Raw genomic sequence first — 18,803 nt, forward strand, 5'->3', positions numbered from 1 at the left:
TAACTTATGCCATAGTAGTGAACGATTTATACTGTCATAACATTTAGCATAATCAATGAAAATGCAAAATAATTTTTTTGACCAGAGTTTAACACTTTGTTGATTATACTGTTCAGTATAAAAATACAGTCGACTGTGCTCTTTCCCTTTTGGTAACCAAATAGACAGTCATTTATAATTTTGTTTTCATCACAACATTTAGTCATCCTTTTTAAAAGTACCTGAGAATATATCTTTGATAAAATATTATTTAATGTTATTCCACGGTAATTTTTGGATCGCTCGGATCTCCGCTTTTAAATATTGGTGTGATGTAACCCACTACCCAGCTTTCATGATATTGTGCAGTATCAAATATTGTATTGAATATGGTTTTGAGGTACGGTTTAATAGAATTGTATGCTGTTTTAATTATTTCAGCTGAAATATCATCAGGTCCTCTAGATTTGCCATTGTTTTGTTTGAAAACTGCTTGATATATTTCCGACTCTGTAATTGGTTCAATTACGGTTTGTGGTGTATTTAAATTATGTTCGTTTATTTCATTATCTATACTATCACTTGGATCGTTTCCGATTAAGTCATTAAAATGATTGAACATTTCGTTAATTTGTGGTGGATTTGTGTTTTTATTATAAGTTTATAGCATTTTTTGAGTGTTTTCCAAAACGTTCTTGGTTGTGTTTTTGCAATGTTACATAACCTCGTGCTTTCATTCATTTTATATCTATATTTTGCTTTTCTTCGAATAACATTATACTTTGTTCTGTAATGTACAAATTGATGTCTATTTGGGTTGGACTTATTCTTATTAAAGTTGTTTTTTGCGTTACGGAAATTGCATTTTGCAGTTCTACAAGTATTATTAAACCATTCTGGCGGTTTTTGATGCGGCTTTTTATTGTTATTAATCGTAAACACTTTTCCAAATATCTGAACGCTATTTTCGTGTAAAAATTGTGTAAGAATATTAATTTGATTATTAACATTAGTTTCAGTCAAAAGTGTATTTAACACTTGTATATTTTCATCTATTAACAAGTTAAATTCTTGTGATTTATCATTATCAAATATTATTTTTGATTCTTGTTGTTTTGTTTCCTTTTTGTTGTTTTGTAAGTTAATATTATTTACCGTTAGAAAACTAAAATAGAGCCCAGCACGATCCGAGAATTCGGTCCAATCAAGTATTTCAAATTCATGAATGACATTCCGATGGAATGTGTCGTGGTGTGTTAGTAATTAATCGGTTACGCTAAGACCACATGTTGAGGTGAAAGTGTAATGACCTGTTCTATCACCGGGCATACGACTGTTAGGTATGATATGGTTAATTGATTTGCACATGGAGATTAAAGCTCGGCCTTGAACGTCAGTTATATGATCTTCATTCATTCGCTTCGGAATGTGTCCAAAATTTAGTTCACTTGAATTTGTATTAACGTTGTTATAATCATCTAAATGTTTATTGTATTCTAATACATCGTATAATAAGCCCGTTCTTGAATTTAAATCTCCTACGATAAAAGTGTATCCTAAGGTGCAATATTGTTCTATGTTATTTTAAATGAATTCAAAAAAATCAAAATCTACATCTTTTAAGACTTTTGAACTAGGTGGTGGAATGTAAACCCCAATAACAAAACATTTAATTACCTATCAACTTCCCAATATGAAGGCAATTGGTGAAATGTCAGCAGAGGTAGCTCAATCAGCGTAGTCAATCGTGCGTAACTAGGGCATTGTTTTCACCGTCGCTAAGGAATCGCCTCTGCTGTGACGTCACTGCAATATCCCCAATGGGTTATGACCGGGTAATGACCCCATAGGCAGCCATCTTTGATTTCATATCACCTGCTGACTGCTAGGGTGCGCTAAACTGGAAAAGGGCGAATTCTATATCTCGGTAGATAAATCAACTAACAAATGGAGCCTTTAGGTAATCGACAGCGAATTCAAGCATTGTCTGCGCACAGGGAACAGGTACTTGCACCATGATTTTCTATAATAGATCAATATTCAAGATGAACCTTCTACTAATGTTCAATATCAATGGTTTAATATACACGTACACCGTAGCTGATATCGCCTACTGAATGTAATAAGTCATGTAACTGACATTTTTATACATTTTTTTTTCCATTTTTGTGTTTATTAAGGTGACATACATCAACTGTTAAAATGTTAAGTCAACCTTTTTGGTAAAAATAATGTTTTTATCAAATTTTTGAAATTGACATAACAAACACATGTCATTTTCTGAATGCAAAAAGTAGCGTAACTGCCATTTTGTTGAATTTTCAGGAGAAGCAAAAACATGTTCTATTAAAATAATAAACATGTTTTCGTATTCAAATTTTCTGATTAGTATTATAATAACACGTGAAAAACGAAACAAAACTCCAAATTGATATGTCTTTTTTTAAAACAAAAAACAATTAAGAAAGGACCAGTTACCATAATTTTCAACACTGAAATATTTTGAGCGCAAAAAATAACGTAAGTGCTCTTACTGTATTTTTGTAAATGTCTGAAAATATGCTTTCCTGAACAATTCACAAAATGTCAGTTACCCTAGTTATTACATTCAGTAGACGATATATCCTCGATTACCGTAAATTCGCGACCTTAACATTTAATGCCGATATTTAAATAATAACAAATAAATAACAACGATAACAAACACTTACCTTTTAAAATAAATTCATCCCTCGCCGATTTGTTCCATAATAAATTCCATACAATGTTTGTAAATGCATTAAATGTCAATATTGCTGACACAAGTGTAAAACGTCAGCCATTTTGATTTACTACCATTGATTCGCGGGTATGACGTCATACAACAATTCATTGCATTGTAGAGTTATTAGGCCGAGCAAACTTATTTTTAACAGTTTAAATTGGTTTCTGTTGCAAATGAAACATTAAAAAAAGTCAAACACGTAATAACAATTATATATTAACATATGGACAGTGTAAATTGCATTGAAAAAATCCACTACTCTTCAATACAATGTGGACAGAAGAATTTCTCCTGTCTCCTGACCACTCTGACATTGGTACAGTAGCTTAAATGGGTCCAATGCAGACATGGTCTCCCATTTCTCACACCATCACACTGGGCCTATTTAGTAAAGATGAGTGAAGTTGCACCGGACACTTCCTGTGGTGTAAACAAATTGCACACACAGCATTTTTCCTCATCATAAATGGATTCATCATCAGAGCTGCAGACTCCAGTTTCGCGAGAGGGGCCAGCTAGAGGTTCTTGGTTCGTTTTCTTCATATTTGGTTTGGTTGGTTTTAGTTTTTTTCCTTTTCCACTTGAGTGTTTAGACTTTGATTGCTCATTTTCAACTGTGTCTGGGTGGATTTTCCCCAATTCCCTGTCCCATAATGTGTTTTCAGGCACTCAGAATAATTTTGAGGCTCTAAGAACGGAAACATTCTCCTCCTTAACTGCTTGTAAGCACTAATCAAGGCAGTCGGTGAATAAAGCCTATACTTCTTGCGAGCATGCTTAGGGGTGGCCTTAAAAAACAAAAAAGAAATACAAATAAGCTTTATTTTCATGGTCTAAGAAACGCACAATAAATAATGTGTTGGCCTTATTCATGTTCCAAGCGTAACATTTCCATATAAAGCAGTGCTACAACAACAGCAGACGACAACAAAAAAATAAGGATATCTGTTTTTTTCTTAAAAGATATGAAATTCAATGATCGGATATTATTGGTGTTAAGAAAATTATGTAATTTTGGCTAATTGATTGTAATTCACACATTTTACCTGTTTAATACGCATTATTTTTCACAAATCTTCAATCGTTCCAATCGAGTAAACATTCATTTGCATATCGCCACGATCACGCATGCGCAGAAACAAATCATTGTACCGGTCACGTGACGAAAACAAAATCTGCGAATCTAGGTCAGTCGCGAATTTAGGCGAGTCGACGATACCAAACAGAGCGATTAACCTGCGAAATAACCAAGTGTAAGGTTCATAGGTTTGTAAGAATTTAGCTTTTTATCCAGATAAACTCGATACACTCGGCTTTGTTCGTTGAGGGATCACGACAGGATGCTGTGTTCTTTGAAAGATACACATAGTGAATTCAATCTCTTGCACGACGGTTACATAACATTCACCCCTGTGTTGGGCTCAGAATGGACTGTTGTTATGAAAGCGTCTCATTCATGTCATGATCATATCAAGCGTTCATCATTGAGGTTACAGTATACTAAACAATCTCTTGCACGACGGTTACATTGCATTCACTGCATTAAAGAAAACCATCTCATACCATGATATCTTATATCAGTCTTAATTCATTATTATCAAATTGATATGGTTGTTTGTTGTTAAGAAACCAACATACATACACACGTCGAAGCAATATCTAACGTCACTCAATAAACATTATGTTCAATTATTTACATATGTAAAGTGCGTGGAATTATTCCATCTGCGTAAATGGGCAATACAATAGTTCCAAAGAGTTGCATTAAAACTCGCAAGTATTTGCACGATTTATCGTACATTTAAAAGTCATATTTCTTAATTTAATGCATGCGATCTTAAATATCCAATCAAATATACATCGAATGCGTTTGTTCGGTTTTAGCTATTTTATAGACAAAATGGCGTGCTGAGCCTTTCGCAGAGTTGTATGTGAGAGCAAGGAACGACAACTCTGCGTGGAGATTGACAGTGAATTATGCACTCTGAATCAGAAGAAGATTTGTGGCATAAAAATAACTTATCATACGGAGGTTCCGGAGATAGCCGATGCATCACGATTGTACACTATGGTCTGTGAAAGTCATGTTGAGGCTATATTATACAAATAATTAATCATGAAAATTATACGCTCTAACTAAAAGCGAGATTATACGATTTTGTCAAATATTTATTAATTTATATAAAATATTTAAAAAGTATGAAACATACATTTCAATATAAATTAAAATAAAAGTTAAGGAGAACATGTGTCGGAAAATGCGAAATAAGCGAGATATTTAATTCTTAAATCGAATATGTCTGTACAGTCAAATTCGCCAGCATGTAAATCATACGTGTACGATGTGAATCTAAATTTAGTTTAACGGTCCATTTTAAATTCCTGCAACGATATTTATTCAAACGACACACAAACACTAACTAAAAAGACGAATGCTTCGGTTATTGTTGGAAAATATGTACGAAATATCTTCGTAACAATCGGCTCGTGGTGCTGATTTGCCTTTGCTGCTTCTACGAAATTTGAAACTTTTTTATCAATATTTTACAATTTAACATACAATGTTTATAAAAAATTATATAATCTCGCTTTAATGAATACATTTAACATGGTTTACAATTTAGACAGTTGTTCTGAGTTTATCTGTTCTTTATATATAGATACGGTTAGGATAGGTTTTCTCTACTAAATCACTGAAATATGATGAAATGTTTGACTAAATTAAAACAATTGGCTGAAGAGCGTTACATTGCACTAGAAAACGGGAAAAATGAGGTGGACAAAACACCAGCAAAAAGGTGGTGTTATGGGAGTCTATATGTTCATAATATTGCAATTATATTTCGTTAAAGTTGTATCCATAATCCTTTACATTGAATTACACAGGGATTAGAATGTGTATATTTTTACCTTCAGTAGTCGGTACTAAGTATGTTAGATGCTGTTTATGTCATGTTTGTTTAGCTATATTTAAGATCCGTATAAATTATAATTAGGCTTCGACAGAAAATTCAGAATACATTTAAGTAAAATAGCAACTGCACAATTCATACTATTTTAAGAGCTTCGTAGAAATAATATTACAGAAAATAAATTTAGTAAACACCCATGTCTGCCCTGGAGTGCATGCTGACTGATGCATGTGATGTTTACTAGGTTGTGGAAGCCCTGACTCAAATCATCTTTGATGGCGGTCACATTCGGCGGATGATCGAGACTTTTGAGCAGCAAATCCAGCTAGCGAACAGCCCTGATGAGATGCAGCGGCAACAGACAGACCTATTCTGGGAGAACACGTTCGTGCGGCGGTTGCTTGACGGCACTGGTGAGCACGTGGCTGTATGTTATAAATGTTTGTAAATCGATACTGCAGTGGACTTTGTCGGGCCTGGAGTGTAACCAAGTATTCTTACATACTGGACTTAGTTGAGACTCACTTAAGTTAGGTCACATTTCAATTTGGAATACTTACAAAAGTTTCAATAGATTTACTGAACATATTGCATTTTCGTATGGTCTTACAGTTAGTAGGTGAGGGTATGCTTTACCCAGCGGAAAATCCACCTGTAATAAATGTACATAAATATATAAATAAATTATTTATAACAACCACTAAACCAAACCCACATGTGCTAGAAGTGGGTCGCGAAATGCGTGAGAAAGGGCAGCTTGTCCTCATATCAGGTATAAAGACATACTGTTAAGTTAAGTAAGATATTTATGATGATCATTATTAAAGTAGGATATTCGGAGTTCAATGCTCGTTTTCAAAATCTATCTTCTTGAACACACATAGCCTAACTTGCACCGTACATGTACACAGATGCTGTTAGCCATATATGTAATCATGAAGATACATATTATTATTATGCCACGACTGCACATTTACGTTGGAGACGCTGACGTGATATTTTTAAGTGTTATCGGATACCCATCCGATAACAGTTTTAAGCTCCGCCCATCAATATCCGTTTTAAAACGCCGCCCATATTTGGTTTAATCAATGAATTTTTTAAGCGTTCCATGTTTTAGCCCCGCCGATTCTGAGAAATACTTTTTGTAGGCGTGGTATGTCGCTTCTTTGGTTTAAATGGAAACAAACAGCGATTCATATTTTATTCAGAAGTTAGAACATTAATAAACAATAAGTTGTTTTTTTTTAAAACAAAACTAACACTTTATTAAGTATATATCTATAGGGAAATATAAATTAAATGAGCATTAATCAATGGAAAAAAATTAAACAAATACAAATGTGCACCGCTACCATACATTGGCTGCAGATGAACACAATTTAAAACAGCAATCATAAACATTGAACGTAACACAAATATACTTAACACGTTTTAAATACAAAATTACAGATTTGATCAATTTAAAGAAGAATTTATGACAAGTATTCACTAAACATCTCGTCTAAGATTATAAAAAAAAAACACTAATACTTTACAAATGCTTTCCTTTTTTGTGTCATTCTTATAAAAAGCAAGGCAAAAAGGTGAATAGCATACACAATGAATTAACATTGACAAAGTAAAATAATTAATACTTGATTGAGATGCTTTGCTAATGCCTGCCATGCCTAATAATACATGACAATTTCAATTTTTAAGTGTCTGAAATCAAACTTTCACAAAAAAATGGTTCTCCACAACCAAACAGGAAATTTGTGTAGTCAATCTGAAAATAAAATAAAGAATCCTTTAGAAAAAAAAAACATCATTAAACATTCATAACTGCTTTAATAATAAAAATCCAGATATATAATTTGTATTAAAATTTTAACTTTATTTTGGTAGATATCATCACCCATAATAAGTTACGGAATGTGTGGTCGCAACTTTCTGCCATTAAAAGAAAAACATTTCATATTATAATAAAATAAAACAAATCCAACAGGAGATAATATTTGAAAATAGAGTGTTTTAATAACATTTTTATGGCACAACTTGAACAAATTACAACTTTAATAGACACAATATTATTAATACAAAATGAAAAAGTATAAACTCCACTTTATATAAAAATAATTAAGAATTTCTTTTAACTTAAAATATTTAAATTATGAACTCGGGGCTTTTTTTCTTAGGTGAATAGGTGTTTTCCTTATTTGAGAAATTTGCAACTCATTTTTTTCACAATGTTGATCTGTGGGCAACACAATTTTGAACAGTTTTTGACACATGTTTTCAAAAAGTTGCACAGCGCGCAACTCATTTGTTCACAGTTTTCAACAGTGAATTTTTTTTGAACAGTTCGTGACTCAATTTGTTCACAATTTTGAACAGTGTGCAACTCATTTTTTTAAATTGTGTACAGTGCGCGACTCATTTTTCCACCATGTTGAATGAACAGTGCGCGACTCATTTTTTTCCAAATTTTGAACAGTGCGCGACTCATTTTTACAAATTATGAACAGTGCGCAACTCATGTGTTTTCACAATTTGAAGAGTTTGTGACTTTTTTGTAATTTTGAATTAACAGTGCCCCACTTATTTGTCCCCCATTTTTGAACAGTGCGCAAATGATTCTTCCAAATTTTGTACAGCGCGTGACATGATTTTTTCACAATTTTGAACAGTGCGAAACTCAATTTTTCACAATTTTGAATGAACAGTGCATGACTTTTTTTTCAAAAAATTTGAACAGTGAGCAACTCATTTTACCAATTTTGTACAGCGCGTGACTCATTTTTTTCAAAATTTAATTTATGAAAAGTGTTGGACTCATTTTTCCACAATTTTGAAATCAGAATGAACAGTGGGCAACTAATGCTTCCCACAATTTTAAACAGTGCGCGACTCATTTTTTTCAAATTTTGGTACAGTGCGTGTCTCATTTTTTCACAATTTGGAACAGTGCGCAACTCATTTTTCCACAATTTTGAATAAACAGTTCGCGACAGTAGAACAACTGGCACTGATCATTGGTTCATCAGCATGAGAATGGGTGTAAAAAATGGCACAACTAATGAAACATGTGTGTTTAAGCATGTATACATTGTAACAATGAAACTTACCAACCACTCGGCCAGGAAACATATGGTGCAGAAGCTGCGGGATTCAGCATGCTCTCCCACTGATATTATACAGATCAGTGGTCAGACTGGCAGTCAACTTATGTTGGGAATTCCCAATTGTGAAGATATTAGCCACAGCAATCTCCAAACACAAACATATGTTCATTTAATGTCAGTCAAACAGCAATTAATACTTCATGTCACCCAGACAGTATCAACACACGATGCAAAACCAAAGCATTTTCGTTTCGTCTAACACACAGCTGGTAACGTCGCTGAATATTGCACAAAAGCAGCTTCATTATGAAGTTCCAGCGACTCGAAATACACAAGTAGTCGCGTTCCCCACCCACTTTGACTTCGCACGTGAAGGCCTGTTTTTTGTGGAAAGCTGTTAACATTTCACAACTAAACGTATACTACGGAGATGGACAAGTTGAAAAATAAATCACTCTTATCACTTTCAAATTGCGCACTACGTTAAAATCCCGTTCCATTTGATCATTGTATTTATTGTTTGAACTTTTCACTCTACACATTCGCTTTGAAAATAGCGGTTGGTGTGTACACTTTGAAAGACATGTCGAATGTGTTATTGTAAAAAATATTGGTATTGTGTTTTTAGTGCAGAAATTGTTCTTTTAAGTTTCGATTTTTCGCTTCAATTTTTGTATTATGTGCGTTTAAATTTGATTGTTTGTTGCTTACTTGCGAACTATTTTTTTATGTGTAAATATATTTGCATAGACGCTATCGGATATAATCAGGTTGCTACTAATTTGCATATTTACTACCGTATCAACATCAATGAATTAAGCGGTTGTTTGTTAACCAGGTTTTCCGAAGGAAAAAACTGGTTATTAGATTGGCGAATGCGGGCGGGCTGGCTGGCTGGCTGGCTGGCGGGCTGGCGGGCTGGCTGGCTGGCGGGCTGGCGGAACAAGCTTGTCCGGGCCATAACTATGTCGTTCATTGTCAGATTTTAAAATCATTTGGCACATTTGTTCACCATCATTGGACGGTGTGTCGCGCGAAATAATTACGTCTATATCTCCAAGGTCAAGGTCACACTTTGAGTTCAAAGGTCAAAAATGGCCATAAATGAGCTTGTCCGAGCCATAACTATGTCGTTCATTGTCAGATTTTAAAATCATTTGGCACATTTGTTCACCATCATTGGACGGTGTGTCGCGCGAAATAATTACGTCGATATCTCCAAGGTCAAGGTCACACTTTGAGTTCAAAGGTAAAAAATAGCCATAAATGAGCTTGTCTGGGCTATAACTATGTCATTCATTATGATATTTTAAAATCATTTGGCACATTTGTTCACCATCATGGGACGATGTGTCGCACAAAAGAATCACGTCAATATCTCCAATGTCAAGGTCGCCACGACTAAAAATAGATTTATTTTAAAACAAACTTACAAAGGGTGTTAATTTTGTTTGTTCATTTAAAAAGTTCAGTTTGAGTTGTCTCCCTTTATCATATTTTTTTTCACAATGAAAACCTGGTTTTGTGACAATTTTGTCCCTTGTTTTTGTTTGTTTTGTGAATATTTTCTTATTTACTTTAAAATGTGGCATAAAAAATAGAATATATGGTTGGTGACTTTTGATATCATGTGATATAAGACTCGTCCGATATGGCGTGTGAAAAGGCTCGGCAAGCCTCGCCTTTTCCTACGCCATATCAGACTCGTCTTATATCACATGATATCAAAAGTCACAACCATATATTCTCTATTTAACAATAACAAAAATGCTGCACGATCAAGAGTATCAACAATATAGCACATGCCACAATGATCAGGTACTTTTTTAAATCGGGGAAGTGCAAACTGGACTGGTGTTACGGTGGCCGCATGTGGCATAAGATCCATTTTCGCATGACGCGGCTCACATAAATATGGTTTTATTATAAAAGTATTAATAATTTTAGTTATTTAGTAAAATACAATCTATGTAGAAAAATATTACACATGTTTGTTACACACAAACTATAAGACCATACTAAAAATTCTGTAAAACTATTGAAAATTCTGTAAGTGTTCCAAATGTGGCCTGACTTAAGTGAGTCTCAACTAAGTCCATTATGTAAGAGTATTAACCGTCCAAGGTCTACTTGCTCTATAACAATTCGCAATATTCTTAATCTGTTTTTACCGTTTGGTTCATAAGATTAATATATCAACACTCGTTTAAAAAAACATGTTGATGGTCGCTGTGTTTTTAGCTCGGCTGTTTCAAATCCGAACTATTGTCATAGCCAGCTCGTCGTCCGGCGTCTGCCGTGCTTAAACCTTGACATTTTCCTCTAACATCAAAGTGCTTCTACCTACAACTTTGAAACTTCTTATGTAGATGCACCTTGATGAGTTCTACACGCATCACCCATTTTTGGGTCACTAGGTCAAAGGTCAAGGTCACTGTGACCTCTAAAAAAATTAATTCTTACAAGCTTTCGCAGCCGAGCGTGGCTGCCGTTATGCGGTGCACTTGTTTTACTCTGGTATCGCATTGGCTTCACGCTCAATATTCGGCTAGCTTTGTTGCGAAACGCAATTCAATTCTTTTCTTCAACATTGTATTGGCTCTTGAATTAGGTAAACAAAGGGTCAGAGCATATGTAACACCATGGCGTCAACTTTTTTTCTAAGAAAAAAATTGACACTGGGTGATGATCCTGCGTTGAAACATTATCCGATTCATGATCAATGTTGTTAAGTCAGGTGACCGTTATCACCACTAATTCGAAATAAATGACACTACTGACGAATCTTTCTAGTTAGGAAACTGCTGGTCCAAAGAATGTGCGTCAGTGTGATCATATACTGTTATTATACTGCAACGAGTTAAGCCGAGTTTTTACATTAAGTTTGTGTAGTCCATCAACTTCGCGAACGAAATCAATCAAAGTTGCGATTATTGTCCCCTACCGGTTTCACCGGAGGGGACTTATGGTTTGCGCTCTGTGTGTCTGTCTGTCTGTGAGTCTGTCTGTCTCACTTTTCTGGATCCTGCGATAACTTTAAAAGTTCTTAATATTTTTTCATGAAACTTGAAACATGGGTAGATGACCATTTGGACATTATGCACGTCATTTCATTTTGTTCCTACGTCAAAAATTCTGGTTGCTATGGCAACAAATAGACAAGAAATACTGCTGAAAATGGTGGTTTTCTGGATCCTGCGATAACTTTAAAAGTTCTTAATATTTTTTAATGAAACTTGCAACATGGAAAGATGGCAATATGGACATTATGCACGTCATTTCATTTTGTTCCTACGTCAATAATATGGCAACCAAAAAAAAATATGAAAATGGTGGAATTTCTGACAATGGTGGAGCCGGTAGGGGACAATATTGCTTGACAATAGCCTTGTTAAGTTTATTTTTGACAGAAGTGTGTCGACATATAGTATGTAATATAAGTTACACGTTGATATAATGGTACTCAATAAGCGTGAAAGATTTTTATCTTCGGCTGATACTTCCGCTTTTAAAACCATAATACGTTTGAATGTTTATTGATTGCAGTATCATCCTATTATGATTAAAAAAATATGATCCTATTAAAATAACGTTTGAATCATTAACACTTGAGAATCAATACGGGTTGCTGAGTCGAAAGCATATATTTCTGTTGGATGAAAAATACACATATGAACGGTATTTCTTCTGAATACAACCAGGTGTAAATGATATATCACAATATTGCAAATCATATAGACGTTAATTGCATATAGCATGCACCGACGCGTAATCTTTTTCAGAGAATAGCGTAGCGCATTGTGCATGGTAATGGGAACTATTGGTTCAAATAGTTTTTCCTTATATTGCTCTTGAAGACGAAAGCTTAATACAATTACGTTAACATACACTTGTTTACATAATATATATATATATATATATATATATATATATATATAATATACATATTTCATGATCATCTATTGACAGTATCATATCATCGGTAAACTGTAACTCCTATAAGAGGATCAGTAATGAAACACATGCGAGGGTATACAACTATGGTATGGTACTTTTTTCTGTTTGTTTAGAGAATGGAACATACCTCGGCATGGACCTCGGAGGGACGAACTTTCGGTTGGTGCGCGTGGATCTGCGCGATGGTGAGGCGACTACGGCCACGCGCTACTACAGCCTGGGCAAGGGGCTGCTGGTTGGACCCAGTTCGGAGGTCAGATCCTTGGTCACATACATATCTCGCATCATTAAACGAACGGATGTTTGTATGAGGCGAACAATAACACTCTTTTATTATTATAAAAAGTATGGAGTTGAAAACAGTTTGTTCAAATGTGTTCCGGCTTTCAAATCTGCTAGCGTATTTTAACGCTTTTTTGGAGAAAACCCCATTTATATACTTTTTTAATCGATGAAAAAAAAATGTAAAAACGCTTTTTTTATGTAATGATCAGCCATCAACGAAACAATATTTAATTTAGAAAATAGGGGCATGGGCGCTTTTATTAAACTTTTTACAAATACAGATTGTAATTTTTTTACCCGGACCATCTTTTTAAAAATATTTGTTAAAACGACAAATCATTATGTGAAAAATGTCACAAAGATTACCACTGAATCCATATCGAAATTCACCATAACAAGACATTAGTATATTTTTCATGTTGTGTGTGTGCTGAATATCTTTAAATTAGTGACTCTTGATAACAACCAGGTGTGAGTGGTGTCATAATGAAGCATCGCTGAATCAGAATGGCTCTTATTCTGTTTTTTTTGTTGATTAACTGCTTGACTGTGTTCTTATCACATGTAACCGTAGACATTTAATTTAATGGTGAACTAAATCATAAGAAGACATAGCCGTTCCTTAAAAGGGTTGGTCTTTTTGGAAGGACAGTAAACGACTGTAACATTTACGAGTTTATATATACAATTTTACGACATTTTAATCTTATTCAACGGTTAAGTTCTGTGTGACATAAAATTGCAATTATCTCCAGCAACCTTTGTCAATATATAATAAGTGCTCAGTTGCAAGCCTGAAGCTCGTGAATAATATTACAATGTGTGGACATTAATGAAATAATTTCGATCTATTTGCAGTTGTTTGACTACATCGCGGTGTGTCTCAAGTCATTTTTAAAAGAAGAGAAGTTTGCCAATAAACTATTGCCATTAGGTAAGCGATGCAATAAATTAGAAAAAAGCATCAGCGATATATTATGATTGACAATTTATGACCTGTATTTTGTACTTGCCTTGTCATATTGTGTATACCCTTATATGAAAGAAGATCATTATCTGAAGCCATGGGCACGAACACGGATTTGGAACGTTCGTGTTATCACAGACGTTTTTCGATTAACACGTCAAACCCTCATCAAACGTTTTGTTACAAAAGTGTTAAAATTGCCGGTGATTAGACGAAAAAATGACGTACCGCAAAAACTAAGAAAAAATGCATGGGCAAGTGGAAATTTGTTTTGTAGCGTTTTCGGACCCGAAACTTTGTTAACAGGTCAAACCTTTGAAAAAACAGTGTAACGACTGTGAAAGTCGTATTGTTTCCTCAATCTATATGAAACTTGGTCACGATGCGTATATCTAAGGTATGTCAACAGATCAATCTTTTAAGAACCATGTCACCATACTTGAAGCCACATTTAGGACTCAAGCTTGATAAAACATGATGACAATATCTTGACAATATATTTGCCAAGCTCGAATATTAGTTTCGTGTGTCCATAAATTAGGTTACCAGAAAAAGTCATATAAATCTTGTTACAACTCGTGAATCAGCATCTATGACGCAATCACGACGAAACATGGTCAGTATATTTATCTTTACAAATTCTAGACCAAGCTTGGGTATGGGTCACTTGCGTCCAAAGTAGATCACCAGGGCAAATCTTCAAAATATAATTATGACTCTAAAGGCCAATTTTGATCAAACTTGGTCAAAATGTTTATCTTGACAATAGTTCGAATCGTCGAAACACTATGACACCACGTTGGAATTTCAAGAAACATTTTTTTCTTTTCTGTTGCAGAATTTGTTATTGAGACTTGATTACATTAGGTCAGAATATTTACCACCAAAATGTTTAGTCAAGGTTCCAATCATTAAACACATTGGTCATCAGATCAAACCTTAGAGAAAAAAAAACCACTCAAAAAGCAACATTTATGATTTCTAAATCTTGATAAAAGTAAGCAGAAAATTAACACAAGTTTTTGTTTAAAGCTTCAGCCATTGTAGCATTGCCCTTAAATAATTATTTTTGTGTGTGTATAAAATGGATGTTAATTGAAAACTACGATAACTGACAACATACCCTTATCCCTATTGAAGCTTTAAATGTGACCGTATCTATCAAACAGGTTTTACGTTCTCGTTCCCCTCGCGCAATTAAGTTGTTCATAAGCCCGTATCCATCCCGCAGGTTTCACGCTCTCGTTCCCCTCACGCAATTAAGCTGTTTATAAGCCCGTATCCATCCCGCAGGTTTCACGTTCTTGATCCCCTCACGCAATTAAGCTGTTCATAAGCCCGTATCCATCCCGCAGGTTTCACGTTCTCATTCGTTCCGCGCAATTAAGCTGTTCGTATGCCCGTATCTTTCCCGCAGGTTTCACGTTCTCATTTCCCCCGCGCAATTAAGCTGTTCATAAGCCCGTATCCATCCCGCAGGTTTCACGTTCTCATTTCCCCCGCGCAATTAAGCTGTTCATAAGCCCGTATCCATCCCACAGGTTTCACGTTCTCATTCGTCCCGCGCAATTAAGCTGTTCGTATGCCCGTATCTTTTCCGCAGGTTTCACGTTCTCGTTCCCCTCGCAACAGATGAGCCTTAAGCACAGCACTATCTCCACGTGGACGAAGGGCGTCACGTGCACGGACGGCCCGGGCCTCGACTCGGCCGTGCTGCTTGAGGAGGCCATCGCCAGGCTCGGGGTAACACGTGCAGCAGTTGCAACGTAGGCGACGAATATACAAAATATCATTTGCACAATGTAATGATCAAGGTATTCGCTACAGTTTGGAAATCAAACCCCACACAATGCGTTACCTTTTCAAAATTCTTTAAGATACTCTGACATGAACCGTTGTTATTTAGATGAGTCAGCAATGAGTCAGCGTTGTTTGTTACAAGGGATTATATGGATTTTGCTCCAATTATGATGAGATTCAGATTGCAACTGTTGCTTTTTTATGCCCCCGGTTGGAAAGATCGGGGGGTATATTGTTTTTGGCCTGTCTGCCATTGTATGTGTCCGTGTGTCCAAAAACTTAAACTAAAAAGTTTACCTTCTTCATAACTTTTGCAATATTGAACGTAGCAACTTGATATTTGGCATGCATGTGTATCTCAAGGAGCTGCACATTTTGAGTGGTGAAAGGTCAAGGTAATCCTTCAAGGTCAAAGGTCAATATAATAATTCATAGCGGCGCATTAGGGGCATTGTGTTTCTGACAAACACATCTCTTGTTTTCCGGCATGGTTTTCAGGAACCACTTTAGGGTTTTAAACTTTTTCCAGATCTTGAAAAATTCAATTTTTATCACAATTTGTCTTATTTGTGAAAATCATACGGAACTGTTCGATGCTTGTTTGTTATACTTAATTTGCCTTAACTTTTTTTATAATATGTTAAAAGAAGAAAGCACCGTATTACACAATATTCTTGAGCTATCAGATGTTTGCATTTGTTAAAAGTATTTAAACTAGTGTTGCCATAAATAGATGAAGAGCGCCAATGTTTTGCTTATGCGGAGAATATATGAATGACATATATAAGGGACGTCAGTACGTTTCTGTTTCATAGGATATTGATTATTTGCCACAAATAAACTGCGGACAGACGCGCAAAATGATTTGTATCCTGAAGGTGTATCTTGATGCGTTCTTGTTCATATATATGCTGTGCGTGTTCCAGGTTGAGACACTGCCAGCCGGCGTAGAGGTTGTGGCCAGAATCAGCGACAGCACAGGAACCCTGCTCGCCGGAAATCTCCTCGACAAGAACTGCAAAATAGGGCTCATACTGGGTACGTACCGGTACTAACGCTTACATGTATTTCAATCAATGTATAAGTAACCATCTATAGTGAACATATACACCAACTAGTGAGTAATACATGAACATGTACATAGGCTAGTTAGTTGCTTCATGAACATATACATCAACAAGTTAGTTGTTACATCAACATATTCATCAGCTAATTAATTGCCACATCAACATATACATCAGCTAGTTAGTTGCTACATCAACGTATACATCGGCTAGGTAGTTGCTACACGAACATATAAATCAGTTAGATAGTAACTACTGAACGTTACCTGAGTTGATCGCGCTCAAACTTTAACAGTTGAATGACATAAATGTGAAAAGATCGAAAAGAAAAAAATGGGCTGCGACGATTTCGGACAGAATTACATCGGCTGTGTGTGTTCCCACTGTATATTATATAGTCGAATGATGCCTGTTTTTGTTTGTCAACTATCCCAACTACTTCGTGGTTTCCCTATATCTCCCTCAAGCTTTTACATTTTAATATGCATACAGATGACCGTCGAGCAAGGAATTTTGGCTGCGAAGATCTTCGGCAGAATTTTGGCGCTTTGTTTTATCACTAAAGATAATATAGTCGCAACTTTTTGTGTTTTAAGCGTCTTTACGTACTTTGAAAATATCGCTTAAACATTCACAGTTGATTGATCTTGTCGCGTAGATGATTGTTAAGAAAAGTCTTTGGCTGCAGCGAAGTATATGAGTATTGTTTCAGCTTTTTTGCTTTGGAATATTAAGTCCCAAATGTGTGTGTGTGTGTGTGTGTGTGTGTGTGTGTGTGTGTGTGTGTGTGTGTGTGTGTGTGTGTGTGTGTGTGTGTGTGTGTGTGTGTGTGTTAAGTCCTTTTGGACTTCTGTTTGAATCTACATCAAAAATGACAAATGAATTCCCCTAATGACTAGATGATCGTACACTGAGGAATATGGATAATGACAGGTTTTCGCTTAAAATGGACTTTTGTCTTCCTGTATGCAGTGTAATGTATTCGATTTATCTGTGCCTAACATGTGTTGTAAAGACCCAGTCGTTGTGAGGACCCAGTCGCTGTGAGGACCCAGTCTCTGTGAATCATGTCTTGTTTTAGTCTATGTTTATCCAATGATTTTTATCTAGCAACGCACTAATTTGTTCCTCAAAACAGCATCATCACGTTTTTATATAACAAAAACAAAGCTACAATATGCTAATTGTTTGTACAATTTTTATGAATGTGACCATTAATATCATGTTCGCCTGATTAATTTTGGATTTTGTTCTTGCATTTTAGCTAATGAAAAGACACTAACAGTATACGACACAATGTTTGTGTTAACTTGTAATTTCAATGAAGTTAACTTACGAAACTAAGTACATTTAATTACCAGTGTTTATTCTAGAAATCGAAAAGTAGGGGGGAATTTCCCCCTCACTTTGAAAAATAGGGGGGATTTTTCACAAATGGGGGGGGGGATTGATCAAGTACCATTTATATGTTTTCATTTTCGTTTTAATGTTTATTTGTTTTAACTTCTACATTACTTAAAACAGTCAAGTCAGTGAAATACCATTGTAACTGCTGTTAAATATAACTGCACTTTCCATAGTATATTGCTGACTTAAATAAAAACAAAGGATTATGAAAATAATTGTTCACATGATATTTCTGTATCATTTAAAACAATAAAAAAAATACTGATTGTCTATCATGATATGATATGAATGATGATATGATATTAAAACCTAAGTCATGTAAGTGTCTTAATTAATGTATAGAATTAAGTTTTTACATTCCAGTATCAAAGGACAATTTTCTGAAAATTCTCCTCTGCTTTTTTGTTTTGAATTCTTGGAGGACCTTTGCAGCATCAAAACTTCTCAACGGGGGTCCCTCAATGCTAATAGTCATCAGTGTCTGCAGGGATGATTCATTCAGCCTGTTTCTATGGGCAGTTTTGATGTTGTTTTGGCATGAAAAGCCACGTTCACAAATGGCTG

General features: G+C 35.2%; 1 protein-coding gene across 1 annotated transcript in view; it reads left to right on the forward strand.

Moving 5' to 3' along the window:
- Positions 1–1,889: 1,889 nt before the first annotated feature.
- The window catches only part of LOC127852836 (hexokinase type 2-like), a 37,753-nt gene continuing 20,839 nt past the window's right edge, over positions 1,890–18,803 (forward strand). The window contains exons 1-6 of the mRNA XM_052386843.1: positions 1,890–1,983; positions 5,900–6,068; positions 12,830–12,969; positions 13,860–13,935; positions 15,572–15,711; positions 16,695–16,806. Of these exons, the coding sequence (XP_052242803.1) occupies positions 1,927–1,983; positions 5,900–6,068; positions 12,830–12,969; positions 13,860–13,935; positions 15,572–15,711; positions 16,695–16,806 (694 nt within the window). The 5' untranslated portion in view covers positions 1,890–1,926. The remainder of the gene's footprint in view (positions 1,984–5,899; positions 6,069–12,829; positions 12,970–13,859; positions 13,936–15,571; positions 15,712–16,694; positions 16,807–18,803) is intronic.

The sequence above is a fragment of the Dreissena polymorpha genome, chromosome 12 (genome assembly GCF_020536995.1).
Source record: "Dreissena polymorpha isolate Duluth1 chromosome 12, UMN_Dpol_1.0, whole genome shotgun sequence".
NCBI classification, from domain to species: domain Eukaryota; kingdom Metazoa; phylum Mollusca; class Bivalvia; order Myida; family Dreissenidae; genus Dreissena; species Dreissena polymorpha.